Below are 20,143 nucleotides of genomic sequence, written 5' to 3' on the forward strand. Positions count from 1 at the left end.
GAATGCACTGGCATGTGTAGTTATGTTTCTATCTGACACAGGATTCCAAACCACAATGTTCAAATTTCCCTCTTTCAGTCCCTCTCACTTACCATCCCTCATGCCCACCCAGATATTAACCCCTTCTAGCACAATATGATTTGAAGATAAATCAAAAATCAGAGAAAGATTGCACAAATTTCAAAGCTTGATTTATATTTTCTGTCTTCCACTGCACCCCTTCCCCGAAACGAAATGTTTTACCCTGTTTGAAACTAGGCATAGTAATGAAGTATACATTCAGCAAACACTGGGCTAGGTGGACCTTTGGTCTAACCCAGAATGGCCGTTCTTATGTTCACTGACCAATGAAGTTAAGCTTTGCCATCTAATGGCACAGCTTGTAGCCAATCAGAACCCAACCCATTTTATGAAGTAATTTCATTTATGCCACAAGTAATTTCAAAATGACTAACACACTTATTGTTTGTTTCTCTGATTTTCACAAGTCTAGATCAAATGCATATGCAACAAAAGCCTGGTATCTAATAGGGCTGGGCATCATGCTACTGGCTGTACATAGCATTGCTATGTACTGAGAGACCGAGCTGGAGCCCACTGAAGTCAAGGACAAAATGCCATTGGCTTCTGTGAGTGCAGAACTGGACTTATTGTGCCTGAATGCTTGTAAAGGTCTGTGAAATAAAGCACACAAAGGATCTCTGCTTACCTGCCCGGTTTTCTGGGGCCCCTTCCACACTAAAAACTAACACAGAATAGAAGAAGGGGTAGGGGGGGAAACAAAACAGAAATTAAATCCTCTTAAATGGCCTTGTTTTACTCCTGTATTTCATCCACAGGGTCAATGCAGAATAAGCCAGGCTCCCTTCTCCCATCCCACATCTCCCAGGTAGCATTCACACAGGGAAATACTTGAGCATGCCCAGCCCTAGTGTACATAGATCCTCAAGGCCTTTGTTAGAACACACTGACATAGATGCACAGCTGCCTCGCACCCATGTCTACTGAAACACAACCAATCACTCAGAGGCACCCAAGCAAGAGCTGTCTTAGAGAAACACAAGTGGCAGCCATTTTAAAAGCTTCAGCTTCCTTATCAGCTTTGAACTAGAGTGATGACACATTTCAAGAAGAAGCAGATATGTTGGACTAAGTGACCTCCTGAGGTCTCTTCCAACCCCAATCTTCTATGATTCTATGTTTAGCCTATCTTTCAATCCCAGTGACTTAATGTCTACGACCCCACATGAGGTGATGGAGAATCCAGCACCATTACAGGGTGCTGGGGAATGCCAATCGACCTTAATGCTAGTCTCAGGGTTCCAAAGTTTCAATCAAAAACAGAAAATGTTTTTTTGACAAAATTTCTTGTGAAAAACATTGGGGCAGTATTGGTCACGGGTATTGGTCATGAGTACTCTGCTGCATCTGGAGAAGCCTATGGCACAGATATTGCCTGCTGCACCTTCCTGACTGAGTAAAGTGCAGCACTGACAGCTCCATCTGCCATGAGGAGGAACATGGCTAGGGTAAATAGGGCAGCAAACACATAAAAATAATGTAAAAAATCCTTAATATCGTTAAAATGAAACCACCACCAGTTGTTCTAGGCTGCCAGCATTCACACTGACACAATTCGACATGTTTACACTGGAAAACAGTCCTTTAAAGCAGAGCTGAGGGAATAACTGATTTTTTCTATTCACTGGCAGTTCTGGAAAAAAATAAAATCATTCTGGGACCGAAAGGAACCAGGATGGAATTTTCAGCAAAACTAACAGTTAAAAAAAAATCATGTCAATTAAAACAAAAAACATTTTGGTTTTAGGCACCATTCACAAAAGTGAGGTGAATAGCCCAGTAGTGCGGACACTCATTTGTGATGGGGGAGACCCAGATTGAAATCACTGCTCTGGGGCCGGGTCTTTGTATAAATAATCCCAGTTCTGCAACAAGGACTTGAACTCAGGCCTCCCACATCCCACGCGAGTGCCCTAGCCTCCAGGCTGTAGGCAGAAGTAGACCCTCCCTCAGCCGCTGTATGAATTTCACCAGGAAAATAAAGTTGTTTCCTTTCAGACATGTCAAAACGAACCATTCTGACATTTCCAAAAAAGATTTTTTTTCAACCAAACCAATTTGCCAGAATTGACACAAATTCTCGAAGTATTTTTTTGGACCTGAATCTGCATTTTTCAGCGAAAAAAGTTTTGCCGAGATCTCCTTTGAAGTCCACTGGCTCAGACATAGGCACATCAGTTCAGAACTGCATTGGCTGGCAAATCTACCTGCATTTGGATCTCTATATTGATCCCACAGAGAGCCATGCTGAGGTCAGAAACCAGAGACAATAAGACCTTGCCTAGCCAAGGGCTAGGCTGGCAATTGACCTGGAGGCCCTGTAGTGATCCTCAGCTTTAATATGAAGACATGGCTTGCTGAGACTGCAGGTCCCAGTGTGAGGGTGCTATCTCGATCCAAACAGGTTGAAGGAGAGCAGATTAGGACCTGATTTCTTTGAGCTTCATGGTAAGGTTGTGTGTCACTGTAAGACCCCATGGCAGCATTTTGCCCATGAATCACACTTTGTCTAACTCCCCATAAAATAATCATTATTTCCCAGCCTAATTTGACAAGGGGCTGAAGCAGTACTCACCATCCACTGCATGCAGGTCTCTGTGCTCTTGGAAACAGCTGTAGTATTTATATTTTTTCCCACAAATGTCACATGTGTACCTAAAATTGTCTGTAAGAAGAAGGAACAAATTCATTTTAGAAACATTGGGGTGAAAGGCAAGAGCTCCAGTGGACATTTCTGAATCACAGGATCCATCCATTCACCCCCACTTCCCCCAGATTCTCTCTCAAATGGCTTACCCACTGGAGCAATCATTGCTGCACACCTACCCAGGTGTGCATCATACACTCTAGCTTAAGACATTCTCATGAGTTTCACTCATAGGAAAAGCCAGACAGTTCAGTTGTCCAATAAAACCTGAACAGGACCCACACAGCACTGGAGAGGGACCAGAACAAGCATGAGTTCCACAGCTGCCACTACAGCTGACACTGGCCCAGGAAGGCTGTTCTGGGGTCTCCTCCAGAAGTGCAGAACTGAAATAGCAGGGCAGTTGCAGGTCATGATTGAGGTGCATTGGCAGAGCTGTGCAAGGACCCAACACTTGAATATTGAAGAGTTGTTGGAGACCATTGACAATATATTGACTAAGCTAGGCATGGTGTAAATGTGCATATGGGGTAATTTCACAAGCACCATGCACATTGATATTTGGGGGGGGCAGAGAGGACCACCCCCATCTTGTTAAGAGTAGTTCCTCTGTTAGAGTGACTGAGACAAGGGCGCAGTCATACTCCACAGATCTGTTCCTGGGGCATCTGTTAGATCTACTGGCTCTAGCAACAAAGACGTTTTTCTGCTGTTTACACCTCTTGTTAGTTCTGCAGAGCCAACATAGCTGAGGGCTGGTATCATGAGCCTGCTGATGTTTGTTTACCTGGGACCCATGAAGCCAGGTCCCAGTCGGAGGCTCTGCCCTGGTGGTCCTATTGGTGAAGTCCCAGAGCAGCTGACTGGCCCACTAGCCCTACTCAAGCCGGGGGCAGAAACAGGGAGCTGTCTGAACTGGGTTCCACCCTGTTCTAAACTGTGCGCCTTGCGGCTTTCACTCCTGCTGCTTGAGTTCCTGGCATCCTGACCCGAGGTGACTTCTAGCATCTGATCCGTGCTTCTGACCTGCCTCTGACCCCTTCGTGTCCTGGCCACCCTGACTCCAGTTCCTGACTCATGATTCTGATCTCCACTTTGTCTCTGCTTCTGACTCCGGTATCCTGACCCAGCCGCCTCCTGTCTTGTGACCCTGGACTCTGGCTCCGAATGCTGGATCTGTCTGCCCATGACCCGGCTGCGACAGCTTGTTTGGACCACAGTTACTTTGAGGGAATGAGCTTGATGCGAGGATGGACCCAGCAGCACCACTGCCCGGATGTGCCCTCCGCCTCAAGGCAGATAATCATGCACTGAAGGCCCAAGTTGCCTAGCTGACCTCGGATAATCAGCGGCTGCAGGAGCTAGCGAGGCAGCTTAGCACCGAGAATACCGTGCTGCGCACAGAGCAGAGTGCCTTGACCCCAGCAGTTCCGGTGCTTCATGAACCCATGCCAGTGGCTGCTATGTCCCCAAATCCATTCCTCTGACCAGGCTAAGGTGGCCCTGGTAATCAGCCTGCTGACAGGAGACTGTCTCCTGTAGGCCATTATTCAGGGACACAGAGCCCCCAGACCCAAGGCGGCTCGAGTAGGTGTAGCTGCCCACACTGAAGCACCCACTGGAGGAACTATGGAACTTCCCACCAAGCGCCATAACTACGCTGAATGTCTTTGAGAAGAAGAATGCAGAAAACCTCCCCCTGCACTGGGACTATGACTGCCCCATAGAACTTCAGCTGGGGTGATGATATCACTTGGATGTATATAATAATTGGAGATATACCAATCTCCTAGAACTGGAAGGGACCTTGAAAGGTCATTGAGCCCAGCCCCTTGCCTTCACTAGCAGGACCAATTTTTGCCCCAGATCCCTAAGTGGCCCCCTCAAGGATTGAACTCATAACCCTGGGTTCAGCAGGCCAATGCTCAAACTGCTGAGCTATCCCTCCCCCCAATAAAAGAGACAGAGGAATGCTATACATAGACTGCATAGAATCATAGATTACACTAGTCTACAATTTTTGAGAAGTCGTCTGCTTCAGAGATAAAATGTGATATTTATTATGTATTTTGATGTGCTGAATTTAAATATGACAATTAAAACAACTGATTGGCTACTGTTTCTAAGATATTTTAGTTTTTACATTTTATGTCTATGTATATTGTGTAGATGGTAGAGTTTTAATCATAAATTGTAAACCTAGGTCTTTTCATGTGTTTATGGTTGCTTTACATGATAATATTTCACCTGTCCTGTTTATGTAACACTTTAAAAATTAGCAAAAGAGTTCTATAAATAAAATTTAGTATGAAACAAAAGGCAAAAAACTATTATGTACATAGTTTAGTCCTATTCAGTGTCTACTCGGCGCTTCTTGGCTTGTCTCTTGTATTCATTAAATGGAGCATCTCTTGTCACTGTCCAGCAATAGTCTGCAAGCACTGATGGGCTCCATTTGCCCTGATAGTCTGCCAGGAGATTCCACTGCTGTAGTCTGGAGCCCAACAGCTCTGCCTTACTCTTGGGTAGTTCCAAATCCCTGACAAGGTCATTCAGTTCACCTTGTGTTATGAGGTGTGGTTTAGAGGAGGAGGATGGGAGAAAATGTGGGTCCTGTGACATTGATGGTTCAGGACCAGAAGTTTCATCCTCTTCCTCGTCTGACTCAAGTGAGAATGATTCTGGTGCATCAGGAACCGGCAGTCCTTCTCCGTGGCGTACTGGGCGTATAGCTGATGGAATGTTTGGATAATGCACAGTCCACTTTTTCTTCTTTGACACACCTTTCCCAACTGGAGGCACCATGCAGAAGGAACAATTGCTGGTATGATCTGTTGGCTCTCTCCAAATCATTGGCACTGCAAAAGGCATAATTTCCTTTTCCTGTTCAATCACTGGCAAAGATTTGTTGCACAAGTGTTGCAGCATATGTGTGGGGCCCACCTCTTGTCCTGATCTCCAATTTTGCAGCCAAAACAAAGGTGATAGGCTTTCTTAACCATAGTGGTTATACTGCGCTTTTGTGATGCAAAAGTCACTTCACCACAAACATAGTAGAAGTTATCTGCACTGTTCACACAAGTACAAGGCATCTCTGCTCACTTTGGCTAAACAGAAATGTGTCCCTTTGCAAAATCAAACACTGACAAATAAGAGAGCACGACACTGTATGATTTCTAGAGCTGATATAGGGCAGTTTGTTCAGCAGAGTGATGTAAGCTTCGTTATGATTGTATCATCCATGACTTCTAGGAATAACATGATGCAATTCATATCATGTATGACGCAATACCAGCTTCAGATTGCATCATTCATTGTTTTGCCTAAAAAGCAAGTACTGTCCAAACCCAGTCATAGATTTATTCAAAGATCCAGTCAAAGATGTATTTTAGTCATTTCTGGTTTAAATTGAGATCCCTTCCCTTTATAACTCACTTATCCTCTGCCATTCCCAAGTCAAGGGTTGTATATACTGACCCAATGGCATATCTTGAAAACTAGAGCCAAACAACAATTTTCAGCATCATTTTTTGTTCTCAACTTCACCAGCCGGCACCCCAGTCCTTTTCATAAAAAGGAAGGATGGAAGCCATCACCTCTGTGTTAATTACCGAGCCCTAAAGCAGATAACAATCTGGAACCTTTACCCACTACCTCTGATCCCTGAGTTATTGGACCTCGTGGGGGTTGCCTGCATATTCATGCATCTGGATCTCCAGGGCGCTTACAATCATCTCTGTATTTGATAGGGGCATGAACGGAAGATGGCCTTTCAGAATGGCTATGGCCCCTTTGAATGTTTAGTTATGCCACTCAGACTGATACACCAGCAACATTCCAGCACTTTATTAGCAACGTGCTCCAAGACCTGCTGGACCAGTTCGCGACACTTAGACAACACACTGATCTTCTCAGATGAATTGGACCAACACACCACACATGCCCATACAGTCCTGGGGAGATTACGACAACACAGTATCTACACTAACCTGGAGAAGTGCTCATTTGATCAGATTTCAGCTGAGTTCCTGGGATTCATTCTGTTCCCGGAAGGAATCAAGATGGATCTGCACAAGGTCCAGGCTGTCCGCAACTGGGCAGCACCCCACAATGTATGTGACCTTTAATGTTTTTTAGGCTTTGTAAACTTCTACCACAGGTTCATTTAGAATTTTTCAAAAAAAGCCGAGACCCTTGCTGCCCTACTCTGTACAAAACACCAAGTTTCATTGGTCACCCAAGGCATAGCATGAAGCTCTGAATTGAATCTTGCTTTCACCACGGCTCCAGTATTGACCCACCCCAACACAGCACAAGCTTTGGTTATGGAAGCTGATACCTCTAGAACAGGACAGGCCACAGATTCAGAATGATCTGGACCTTTTGGTAAACTGGGCACAAGCAAACACTATGCATTTTAATATGGTTAAATGTAAATATCTATCTATCTATCTAGGAACAAAGAATGTAGGCCATACTTACAGGATGGGGGACTCTATCCTGGGAATCAATGACTCAGAAAAAGATGTGGGGGGTCATAATGGCTGATCAGCTGAACGTCAGCTCCCAGTCTAACACTGGGGCCAAAAGGACTAATGTGAACTTGTGATGCATAAACAGGGGAATCTCAAGAAGGAGCAGAGAGGTTGCTTTTCTTCTTTTGCACTGATGCAACTGCTGCTGGAATCCTGTGTCCAGTTCTGGTGCCCACAATTCCAGAAGGATGGTGATAAATTGGAGAGGGTTCAGAGACGAGCCATGAGAATGATAAAAGGATTGGAAAACATGCTGTGTAGTGAGAGACTCAAACAGCTCCATCCATTTAGCTTAACGAAGAGAAGGTTAAGGGGTGACTTAATTATAATCTATATGAACCTAGATAGGGAACAAATATTTAATAATGAGCTCTTCAATCCAGCAGAGAAAGGGATGACAATATCCATGTGCTGGAAGTTGAAGCTAGACAAATTCACACTGGTGTTAATTTTTGACAGAGAGAGTAATTAACCACTGGAACAATGTACCAAAGGTTGTGGTGGATTTTCCATAACTGACCATTTTTAAATTAAGATGGGATGTTTTTCTCATAGCTCTGCTCTAGGAATTATTTGGGGTAGTTTCAGGGCCTGTGCTATATAGCTGGTCAGACTAGATGATCAGAGTGGTCCCTTGTGGCTTTGGAATCTATGAATCTACTAGCCTAAGACACAGGAAAAGCCCCATGGAGAAATGTGCAGTCAGATACAGGAGATTCAGCTCACGCAAGCACTGGAGCAGAAAGACTGCAATCACAAAGAGCTGGATGAGGACATAGGAGGGCAAGGCAGAAACACTATATGCAAACTATCTACAAACCACTATGTAATCTGCGACTGCCGTCAGCAAAATAAAGGAGGCAGCTTGGGTTGTGCTGTTGGAGGACCAGTCCTTGAAGCCCAGGCAGCGGTAATCTCAGACACTTCCCAGAACCTGCTGAGTGTACTGCACACATTCCGGGCTACTGTGCCTTATAGGAGGACAGACAGCATGTAGTGCGTGCTGCATCCCAGAAGAACAGAGTTTCTCCCATTAGTGACAGCACTGTTTCAGCTTAGAAAGCATGAGCTTCACAGAAGACAAAAGTGGTGTGTGACACAATGAAGAGGAATAAGAGCACTTCCCAAGGGGGATATAATTGATGAATCCCTCTCTCTCTGTCTGAAGTCTAAGGGAAATGACTCCTAGCAAGGCCTGCAGAGTTTTGGAGGTGAACAGGGTCCAGTACATTCAAAGAACAGCAGGTCCAGTAGACTACTGACACTTCGGTGGTTAGGTTGGCCCCTGGTCACGTTTCTCAGGCTCCATCAGAGTGCCACTTTATCAGGAATAACCCTCCCCTCCATCTGGACAGGAGAGCCCCTGCTGTAACAGAAGACAGATAATATGGACCCCACGCAGAAGGCTCCTAGGGTTGACCTTCCACGGTCATCTTGGTCAACTCTGAATTGAATCCAAACCAAGCATGGTAGATGTGGACATTTAATGCAGAAATGGAAAATCAAGGACTCCCTGGTGTGTAAGTGTGGTTCCCCACGACAGACCATCGAACATATCACTGTCTACTGCCAATTGATAAATAGGAAGGCAACATCATTGCAATAAATTCTGCTACGTCTGATGTAGCCATTTGGCTCAATCAACTTCAGGTGAAATTGAAGATGCTGCTCTATCCCAGTCATACGAAAGAGGATGACAATGACCTAACTGAGAAACCTCCGTGCGCTCACTGGGAGGAGTGGGGATTTGTGCTGCTGCCACAGCAAGCCCAAGTGTTTGAACTGGCTGGGAACAGCACTCCAAGAGGGATGACATGGCTAGTGCCCTAGCCTGGAGGTGAAGGCATTGGGCCCTGACACAATCTTGGCTACAGTGACAACTGTAGGGAACCCCGCACTGACGCGGCTTCACCGGCACTAGCAGCAATGGGGCAGATAGCGTACACTGACAGCATTTTAGCACCATGTCACTTACATTTGCTCTGAGCAAGATTAGACCATACACTAGTAAAACTATTGGACGACGGTCTCTACACTACCACCCTGCCAGCATCAGTAGAGCTGCACCAGGGCTAGAGCTATATGATATGTATCATGCAAAAATTATCTGCTTTACTGCAACCACCTTGCCCTTTCAACGGCACCAGGCGAGGAAAACCCCCACCTAAGCATGCGGAAGGCTGACAATTATACCAGGGAAAATATTTTCATCAAGAACTTTGTTTATTAACCAAGAATGTCTGGGAATACAGAGTGCACGTTATACTAACAGCCATTCTTACACCTTAACCAAACACTTGGGGAAAGAAATTAGTTGTTTGAAGCATGCAGAGAGTCAGGCCCACACCTCACGGGTATTCACAACACCCGGGCAAGCAGCAGATTCCCTGCTCTAAACCAGACCATGGAGCTGCTGTTACTGCAATGTTAGAGACTGACACACACGTAAAGAAATTCAGTGCTAAAGTCAAATTCCAGCAGACATCCTTAATTCTGATCATTTAACCCAAGTAGGGCAGGGATCCCCAATCAGTGAGGAAGCTGCATTTCTGGGAAGCAGTGGCTTTCAGTGTGCACCTCCAAGGTGGTTATATGTACCAAGTCATCCCATAAGTGTATTTAAATAATTCAGATAAGTGTATTTCCATGAAATTTACACAGCGACTCTTTCTAACATTTATTAGTGGAGCCAATAAATGCAGTAAAAGCAACTGGGGTGATATGGAACAATCATTTGTGGGTGAAAGAGACTTGAAATAAGGACTGTTTGCTGTTGAAGTGTCCCAGAGGTGTAGATGATGACGTTTAGCTACTCACAGAGGCAATTCCCCGAGAGTGGATAGGATTTCTGCCACTATCCTTCCTGGTCTTCTCCTTGTCGGTGAAAGCAAACTCAGCTCTGGGAGAACAACACACAGCAGCACGGGCTGTATGTGCAGACTGACCCTGTCTCAAATACTGTAGCTTCAGGGTTTTCTGTGTGAATATTTTAAGACTGGGTAGATTACAGAAGTGGAGAAAGGCAGGAATCCAAACCAGACTCCAGGTGCTGGATGGATTTAATCATGAGCAGCCCTGTAAGTTCATCACAGTGTCCTGAATCAACCTTCAACAGGTCCAGATCCTCACAGAAACCCTCAGCAGTGGGCATAACCATGGATATCCTGGCAACTGCAGTCCTAAGCGAGTGAGGTACAGACAGAATAAGGTTCTCACAAGCCATCTGAAAAGACAGTTACCTTTTCCGTAACATGTTCTTCGAGATGTGTTGATCATGTCCATTCCACAATAGGTGTGCGTGCTCGCCACACGCACTGGTGCTGGAAGTGTTTCCCCTAGAAGTATCCCCTGGAAGTATCCGTGGTGCCTCCACGGTGCGGTATAAGGGGCGCTGTGCACTCCCCCCATCCTTAGTTCATTCTTGCCAGACAACTCCGACAGAGGGGAAGGAGGGCAGGATGTGGAATAGACATGAGCAACATCTCGAAGAACACCAGTTAAAGAAGAAAAGACAGTTACCTTTTCCATGAATGATTGCTCATGTGTATTTCACAATAGGTGATTCCAAGCTATACCTGTTGGAGGTGGGTAGGAGTTCACAAACTCTTGGGATGGAGCACAGCCCTGCCAAACCCAGTGTCTTCCCTGGTCTGGGAGACTATCGCATAATGCAAAGTGAACATGTGAACTGCAGACTACATGGCAGCCCTACAAATGTCCTGAATGGGGACATGGGCTAAAAAGGCAGCCGACGAGGCCTGTGCCCTAGTCGAGAGTGCCCGCACAATCGACGGCAGGGGGATTCCCGCCAAGCCGTAATAGGTACGTATGCACGAGGTGATCCCATTGGAGAGCCGCTGAGAGATCAGCCGATCGCTCATGCGTTTGGCCGAGGCGATGAACAGCTGCGAACTTCCTGAACGGCTTATTCTGTTCCCAGGTAAAAGGCCAGAGTCCATCTAAAATCCAGTGTGTGGAGGCGACACTCCTCATAGGAAACATGGGGCTTGGGGCAGAGGACCAGCAGAAAATGTCCTGACCCATGTGGTAGGCGGAGACCACCTTCAGGAGGAACAAACGATGTGGGCGGAGCTGCCGCTTATCCTTATGGCACATGTACGAGGGCTTGGAGGTCATGGCCCTGAGTTCCGAGACCTGTCTAGCCGACGGGATCGCAACCAGGAAGGCTACCTTCCATGAGAGGTGTGACCAGGAGCATGTAGCTGTAGTTTGAAGGGGGGACCAGTCAATCAGGCCTGCACCAAGTTCAGGTCCCACTGTGGGACTGGGGGCCTCACATATGCGAAGAGATGATCCAATCCCTTAAGGAATCAGCCAGTCATAGCATGAGAGAATACCATGTGCCCCTGCACTGGCAGATGGAAGGCTGACATGGCCACCAAGTGCACCTTGATGGACCAGGCCCTGGGCTCTAAGGTGAAGGAGATAGTCTAAAATGAGCTGGATCAGGGCAGCCACAGGGGAAAATGCCCTGCTCAGCTGCCCAGCAGGAAAACTGAGACCACTTTGCCAAGTAGGCTCGGCACGCGGAGGGTCACCTGCTTTCCAAGAGGATGCGCTGAACCCCTCCTGGCCTAACCATTGAGCAGCCACGCCATGAGGTGGAGTGCCGCTACGTTGGGATGGAGGAGGCGACCCCGGTCCTGGGAGAGCAGGTCTGGGCGGGACGGCAATGGCCATGGCAGGGTGACCGCCAGGCTTGTGAGGGTCCTGTACCAATGTTGCCTAGGCAACGCTGGAACAATCAGGAGGACCCGGGCCCTGTCCATCTTTCTCTTTTCCAGGACTTTGCCGATCAGTGGGATTAGGGGGAAGGCATAGAGAAACTGGCCTGACCAGGATAGGAGGAAGGCATCGGAGATAGCGTCCATTGCCAGCCCCCTCTGGAACAGAACCGCGGAGACCGGCTGTTCTGCTGAGTCGCAAACAAGTCCATGTGGGGAGTTCCCCACTCTTGGAAAAGTCTCTGCACCATCTCTGGGTACAGAGACCACTTGTGCTGAGAGGAGAAGTCTTGGCTGAGGCAATCCGCCCACAATTCCTGGCACCTGGTAAGTGGCAGGCCTGTAGGCAACTGTCATGGGCTATACAGAAGTCCCACAGCCTGAGGGCTTCCTGTCAGAGGGCAGAGGAGCGGGCTCCACCTTGTCCGTTGATGTAGAACATCAAGGCCATGTTGTCCATGAGAACCCTGAATCAGCGGAGCAGGCTGTTCAGCCTGACTGGCCTGTCCCATTGATTGACATGGGACGGGACGGGATGGGACAGGCCAGTCGGGGGGGAGGAATAGCTCAGTGGTTTGAGCATTGGCCTACTAAACCCAGGGTTGTGAGTTCAATCCTTGAGGGGGCCATTTGGGGATTGGTCCTGCTTTGAGTAGGGGGTTGGACTAGATGGTCTCTTGAGGTCCCTTCCAATCCTAATAATCTATGACTATAAATGGAGGCCAGGAGGAGCATCGTCATCGGGAATGGTGCCAAACATGAGATCGCAACCCTGACATGGAGGAACGGTATTGCCGGTAGCTGCTGCTCTGTGATTGGCTCCAGCGGGCAGATCCGCACTGGCACTGGCAAGGGATGCCTGGGACTGTGGGAGCGGTGCAGTGGCGAGTTCCTGGAGTGAGACGACGAACAGGAACGGCGTTGATGTTTGTGTCGCAACTGGCTACGGTAGCTCCTCAGAGATGAAGACCTTCGGTGCCGTCGGTCTCGATGGGGCCCGCTCCTCGAGGCAGAGCGGTGCCAAGAGCCCCTGTCAATTGAAACACAGCCAGACAACCTGGTGGGGGTCAACGGTAACTAGCATGTACTATGCATGGGACGCTCATTAAGTGACAAACGGCGTCGGGAACATTCCCTCGACCATGAATGTTATCGAGCCAAGGGCGACTGTGGAGATCCAAGTGGTGGCTTGCCTCTGGACCGTGGAGCCAGGATTGGTGGTGCCCCTCGTACCAGCATGGACATAATGTCCTGGGCCGTGTGGAGGGCATCCAGATATCTGGGGACACCTGCTCTGAATGGGCTAGGCTACTCCGCTCGACCTGGGCTGGAGGCCAATGGGGACCGAGGTCTGCCTGACATGCGGCTATGGACGAGGAGCAGCACTGAGTGGTAGATGGTACCGAGGGGTCGCCGTGCACCGACACCGCAACAGCTGGTGCTGACTTGGAGCGGCGCGCCGGAGTTGGAGTAAACGCCGACTCCGTAAGGATAGCCTGGAGCCGAATGTCTCTTTCTCTCTTGGTCTGAGGCTTGAATGACCTGCAAATCTTGCAGCGATCGCTGAGATGGGTTTCACCCAGACAGTATAAACAATTTGTGGGTGGATCACTCACTGGCATCGGTCGCCTACAAGTGTCGCACGACTTAAAACCTGGGGCACACTAAACTAAACTAAGTTACACTAACTACTTCAACTACAGGTACTACTTCACTGAACGAAGAAGAGTTCTCGAGGAAAGCTGCAGACAAGCTGGAGCAGAGCAGTCCTGAAGCACCTCCACTGGCGGCAAGAAGGAACTGAGGGTGGGAGAAGTGCGCAGTGCCCCTTATACCACGCCATGGAGGTGCCACTAGGGACACTCGCCTACGGGTACTGCTAGAGGGAAAACTTCCAGCACGTGGCGAGCACGCACACCTATTGTGGAATACACATGAGCAATCACTTGAAGAAGAACACTCAGTTTCTTTTAAAAGGTTACAGATCTAAGATTTATTTTATTTATACTGAAACAGAACTAGGGCCCCGTTGTATAGGGTGCTGTACAATCACACAGTAAGGCATGATCCTGGCCCCAGGGGCTCGCAACATGCTGAGAATCCTCAAATCAAAGGGACACAGAGTTGAAGGTTCATTCCCCACAAGACAATAAAATGTCACTGCTGCAGAATCATAGAATATCAGGGTTGGAAGGGACCTCAGGAGGTATCTAGTCCAATCCTCTGCGCAAAGCAGGACCAGTTCCCAAATAAATCATCCCAGCCAGGACTCTGTCAAGCCTGACCTTAAAAATCTCTAAGGAAGGAGATTCCACCACCTCCCTAGGGAACCCATTCCAGTGCTTCACTACCCTCCTAGTGAAAAAGTTTTTCCTAATATCCAATCTAAACCTCTCCCACTGCAGCTTGAGACCATTACTCCTTGTTCTGTCACCAGGTACCACTGAGAACAGTCTAGAGCCATCCTCTTTGGAACCCCCTTTCAGGTAGTTGAAAGCAGCTGTCAAATCCCCCCTCATTCTTCTCTTCTGCAAACTAAACAATCCCAGTTCCCTCAGCCTCTCCTCATAAGTCATGTGCTCCAGCCCCTAATCATTTTTGTTGCCCTCCGCTGGACTCTTTCCAATTTTTCCACATCCTTCTTGTAGTGTGGGGCCCAAAACTGGACACAGTACTCCAGATGAGGTCTCACCAATGTTGAATAGAGGGGAATGATCATGTCCCTCGATCTGTCGGCAATGCCACTACTTATACAGCTCAAAATGCCATTAGTCTTCTTGGCAACAAGGGCACGCTGTTGACTCATATCCAGCTTCTCTTCCACTGTAACCCCTAAGTCCTTTTCTGCAGAACTGCTTCCTAGCCATTCGGTCACTACAGTACGGGCCAATGGATTATAAATTGTCCTATGGGAATGTCATGAAACCCCTCATGCTCAGTTACAATCACTTCTGGTGCTTTTTTGGCACATGGTTCATGGAAGTGACCAAAAATCCTGCTGGTGATAATTACAGAGGGCTAGACTTGACTACTAATTATCCCAAAGGAGCTGAGGAAAAGTAGCTTCTTGCCAGTGCTGGCAATCTTTCTGGGGACAAAAGTACATGACACATGGGGATGGAGAAAAGGATTGACCATATTCTTGTGGCACCAGAGAGAATCCATCATCTGTATTTACATAAAATAATCCAAGTCCTCCAACACTGATGTATTAGGTTTAAAGGAGAGATCTGAAGAAGATAATCCCCTTGTTGTTCTGCTTTGTTTATTATAAGAGATTTGAAATAGGAAAACATCTTGAAATTCTTCAAGAGAAGAGTAATTGGTAGACAGTATGAGCTGCTGAATTCTTTTAATTGTTTTTCAGTTTGTAAGTAACAGTGATGAAATTTTGCAATAGATTTAAAAAAGGTTTTTTTAGGGTCACCAAATTTTAATGTTTCCTGAAACGGTCAAAGTGAAATTCAGTTGGCAAAGATTCAGTTGGTAAAGAAGAATTTGCAAAAAAACTGGGGCTAGTATACATTTTCCCCCCAGCCAAATTCCAAGCATCTTTGGAAGATGATGGCTCCCTCTTTTACTAACTATAAGAGGAGAGAAATTTTTTAGCTTCAAAACAAGTTTTACTGGCATTTCTGAGACAAACTGATGAATTAGAGTAAGAATTAGAATTTACTAAAACTCTATCTCCTTATGTTGGAATAAATAGATTTTACAGTCTAGGGACTTTATATGAAATTTGCCAAGAGTTAATATCTGACTGTTTATGTACAGTAACTCAGGGCTACTCAATGCAGTCTGTGTGATAGGGATTTCAGGGGTTCTCTTTATTTGTAAGTGCACGTTATCAATTTTGTCGCAGACTATATTACATCATCTGTGATGATTATCAACATTTATCAACATTTTCTTTAAACCCATAATGCTACCACTTTTCTTCTCAACCCCAGGATCTTTGCAACATCACATTTAGGGTGGGTGAAACACAATAGGGCATTGTGACTTCTAGAATCATAGAATATTAGGGTTGGAAGAGACCTCAGGAGGTCATCTAGTCCAATCCCCTGCTCAAAGCAGGACCAATCCCCAACTAAATCATCCCCGCCAGGGCTTTGTCAAGCTGGGCCTTAAAAACCTCTAAGGATGGAGATTGCATCCCCACCCTAGGTAACCCATTCCAGTGCTTCACCATCCTCCTAGTGAAATAGTGTTTCCTAATATCCAACCTAGACCTCCCCTCCTGCAACTTGAGACCATTGCTCCTTGTTCTGTCATCTGCCACTACTGAGAGCAGCCGAGCTCCATACTCTTTGGAACTTTGGGGGGAGGGGAGGGGAGAGAAAGGTTTCAGCAGGGAGACATGGAACATAGGGTACGTCTACACTACGGGATAATTCCGATTTTACATAAACCGGTTTTATAAAACAGATTGTATAAAGTCGAGTGCACGCGGCCACACTGAGCACATTAATTAGGCGGTGTGCGTCCATGGTCTGAAGCTAGAGTCGATTTCCGGAGCGTTGCACTGTGGGTAGCTATTCCGTAGCTATCCCATAGTTCCCGCAGTCTCCCCTGCCCCTTAGAATTCTGGGTTGCGAGCCCAGTGGCTGATGGGGCAAAAATCATTGTCGCGGGTGGTTCTGGGTAAATGTCATCAGTCATTCCTTCCTCCGGGAAAGCAACGGCAGACAATCATTTCGCGTCCTTTTTCTCTGGATTGTCCTGGCAGACGCCATAGCATGGCAGCCATGGAGCCCATTCATCTTTTTTTTTTTAGTCACCGTATGTGTACTGGATGCCGCGGACAGAGGCGATACTCCAGCGCTACACAGCAGCATTCATTTGGTTTTGCATGATAGCAGACATGGTTACCAGTCGTTCTGTACCGTCTGCTGCCAGGGTAATTTGGCAATGAGATGACGGTTATCTGTCCTTCTGCGCTGTCTGCTGCTATCATGGGTGCCCCTGGCTGAGGTCAGCCGGGGGCGCAAAAGCAAAACTGGGAATGACTCCCCGAGTCAATCCCTCCTTTATGGTTTCTAAAAATAGAGTCAGTCCTGCCTAGAATTTGGGGCAAGTGTACTAGAGAAGCAGTGTATCAGAGAGTACAGCTGCTCCGTGTCAGATCCCGTAGAAATGATGAGCTACATGCCATTCATGGAGGGTGCCCCTGCAACAACCCCACCCGTTGCTTCCCTCCTCCCCCAACCTTCCTGGGCTACCGTGGCAGTGTCCCCCCCATTTGTGCCATGAAGTTATAAAGAATGCAGGAATAAGAAACAGTGACTTGTTAGTGAGATAAAATGCGGGGGAGGCAGCCTCCCCGTGCTATGACAGTCCAGGCAGGACATTAAGCGGTGCGGGGGAGAGGAGCCCAGCATCCCGCTGCTATGATAGTCCAGGCAGTACAGAATCTTTTCTTTACACCAGAAAGGGAGGGGGCTGATGGAGCTCAGCCCCCCGTGGCTATGACGAAGACGGTTACCAGCCGTTCTGTACCATCTACGGGGAATGACCAGGAATCATTCCTGTTTTTACCCAGGCGCCCCTGAGGCCAGCCAGGGGTATTCAGCAGTTATCAAGCATGTACCGTCTGCCAGCAGGGAGGGGAGAGGAGCGGATACTGCTCTTCACTGCTGCAGCATCGCGTCTACCAGCAGCATTCAGTAGACATAGGGTGACATTGAAAAAAGTCAAGAAACGATTTCTTTCCCTTTTCTTTCACATGGGGGGGGAGGGAGTAAATTGACAAGCTATTCCCTGAACCACACCGGAGAATGTGTTTGAACCTACAGGCATTGGGAGCTCAGCCAAGAATGCAAATACTTTTCGGAGACTGCTGGGGACTGTGAGATAGCTGGAGTCCTCAGTACCCCCTCCCTCCCTCCCTCCATGAGTGTCCGTTTGAGTCTCTGGCTTCCCGTTACGCTTGTCACGCAGCACTGTGTAGCCTGTAGATTTTTTTTTCAAACGCTTTGGCATTTCGTCTTCTGTAACAGAGCTCTGATAGAAAAAAATGGTTTCCCCATCAGATTCAGTATCTCCCGTACGGTCCATGCTGGAGCTCTTTTTGGATTTGGGACTGCATTGCCACCTGTGCTGATCAGAGCTCCAGGCTGGGCAAACAGGAAATGAAAATCAAAATTTCGCGGGGCTTTTCCTGTTTACCTGGCCACTGCATTCGAGCTGAGATTGCTGTCCAGAGTGGTCACAGTGGTGCACTGTGGGATACCGCCCGGAGGCCAATACTGTCGATTTGTGGCCACCCTAACCCTAATCCGATATGGTAATACCGATTTTAGCGCTACTCCTCTCGTTGGGGAGGAGTACAGAAACCGATTTAAAGAGCCCTTTATATCGATATAAAGGGCCTCGTAGTGTGGACGGGTACAGTGTTAAATCGGTTTAACGCTGCTAAAATCGGTTTAAACGCGTAGTGTAGACCAGGCCATAGAGTGCATTCACATCATGGGGGGTAGCTGGAAGCACAAAGTGACTGGGTTAATAAGCTGGGTGACGAGGAAGGGCTCAAGATATCAGCAGTCAAGTGTGTGGGAGGGATGGGAGGTGCTCAAGTGTTTTGTGGAGAGCCATACTATGCCTGGCGGTAAAAGGAGGGTTAGCCTGGCAGTGGTGGTCAGCGAACAGCTTGAAGCCTGCCTTGGCAGTGTCCAGCTGGGGTCTTAGCTCCTCCTAGATATGATGGAGATGTTTGACCAGGTTAGAGTCGGTAGGGACAAGGGAAATCAAGGAGAGGGACAGGTACAACCAGGGATGGAACCCATAGCTGGGAAAAAAAGGGGCTCTGCTGGGTGCACTTATGCTCAGAGTTGTTGTAGGCAAATTGAGCAAAGGGTAGAAGCTGGACTCAGTTGTTCTGCTGGAATTTGATTAAACACCACACGTACTGTTCTACAACTAATTTACCCATTCTGACTGCCCGTCTGTTTGGGGATGATAGGCAGCGCAGAGACATAGGTCAACATCTAAGAGGAGGAAGAGTTCTTGCCAAAAATGGGAGATGAACTGTGGTCCCTGGCATGACGTGATATTGGAAGGTACTTCGTGAAGCTTGAAAACGTGGTAAAAAAAACAGATGGGCTGTCGCCTTTGCGGTGGGGACTTGCAGCAAGGCACAAAGTAGGATATCTTGGAGAGGAGGTCTATGGTAACTAATCTAGCTGTGTGGTTCAAGGAGTTAGGAAGTTCTACAATAAAATCCACCGATACAGAGTTCCAGGGTCAGGAAGGAGTAGGTAAGGGGACCAGCATGCCCAGGGGCTTAGTATGGGGGACCTCTGTGCAGCAACATATGTTGCATGAGTCGATGTACGACCTCATGGAGGTGTGCAACTGGGGCCACCAGAAATGTCATGTGATCAGTTTCATGGTCTTCCAATGTCCAGAACGGCTGGCCAGAGGTAAGTCATGGCACAGTCAGAGAACTGCAAAATGGGGTGGACCTTTGGGGGCACATACACAACTTTGCAACAGAAATATCTGCTTAGTTGCCAATTGCTCACATGGTAGGGAGGATTTTATAAGGGCTAATAGGTCCGCATTCATTAAAACAGTGGCAAAATGGTAGGGCTTCAGTATGGTGGAAGGTTCTGGTGGTCTCTCTTTACTATCAAGGTACTCCCCCTTGTGGGAGAGAGCTTCAGGTTTGCCATTCTGGCAACCAGGATGATAATGTGGTATGAACTCAAAGCATGAAAAAAATGGATCTCTGGCACTGGCTGAGGGCCTTCATCAATCACAGATGTTCTAAGTTCTTCTGGTCAATGAATACTTGGATGGGAAAATGTACACTCTCCAAGTGGTGACACTACTCCTCAAAATCAGCCTTGATTGATAGCAGTTCTGTGTCATAAATTTTGTAGTTCTACTCTATGGAACTTAGCTTTCTGGAATAGAAAGTGCATGGATGGAGAATGCTTGGTGACCCTTGTGGTTGTAACAGTACTGCCCCGATGACTTACCTGTCAGCATCTGCCTCAACAATGAAAGGCCCGGATAGATTCTGGATCCTCAATATAGGTGTGGAGGTGAAGGTCTTCTTCAGTTGCTCAAAAAGACCATTGGATCTCCAACCTCCAGATGAAGGCAGAACTCTTGTGAAGGAGTTGGGTAAT

The 20,143-nt window shown here is 47.4% G+C and overlaps 1 protein-coding gene across 1 annotated transcript in view; it reads right to left on the minus strand.

Moving 5' to 3' along the window:
- The window catches only part of ZNF618 (zinc finger protein 618), a 292,476-nt gene that overhangs the window by 39,579 nt on the left and 232,754 nt on the right, over nt 1-20,143 (minus strand). The window contains 2 exon segments of the mRNA XM_050926335.1: nt 710-745; nt 2,657-2,746. Coding sequence (XP_050782292.1) covers nt 710-745; nt 2,657-2,746 — 126 coding nt within the window.

The sequence above is a fragment of the Gopherus flavomarginatus genome, chromosome 17 (assembly GCF_025201925.1).
Source record: "Gopherus flavomarginatus isolate rGopFla2 chromosome 17, rGopFla2.mat.asm, whole genome shotgun sequence".
NCBI lineage: Eukaryota > Metazoa > Chordata > Testudines > Testudinidae > Gopherus > Gopherus flavomarginatus.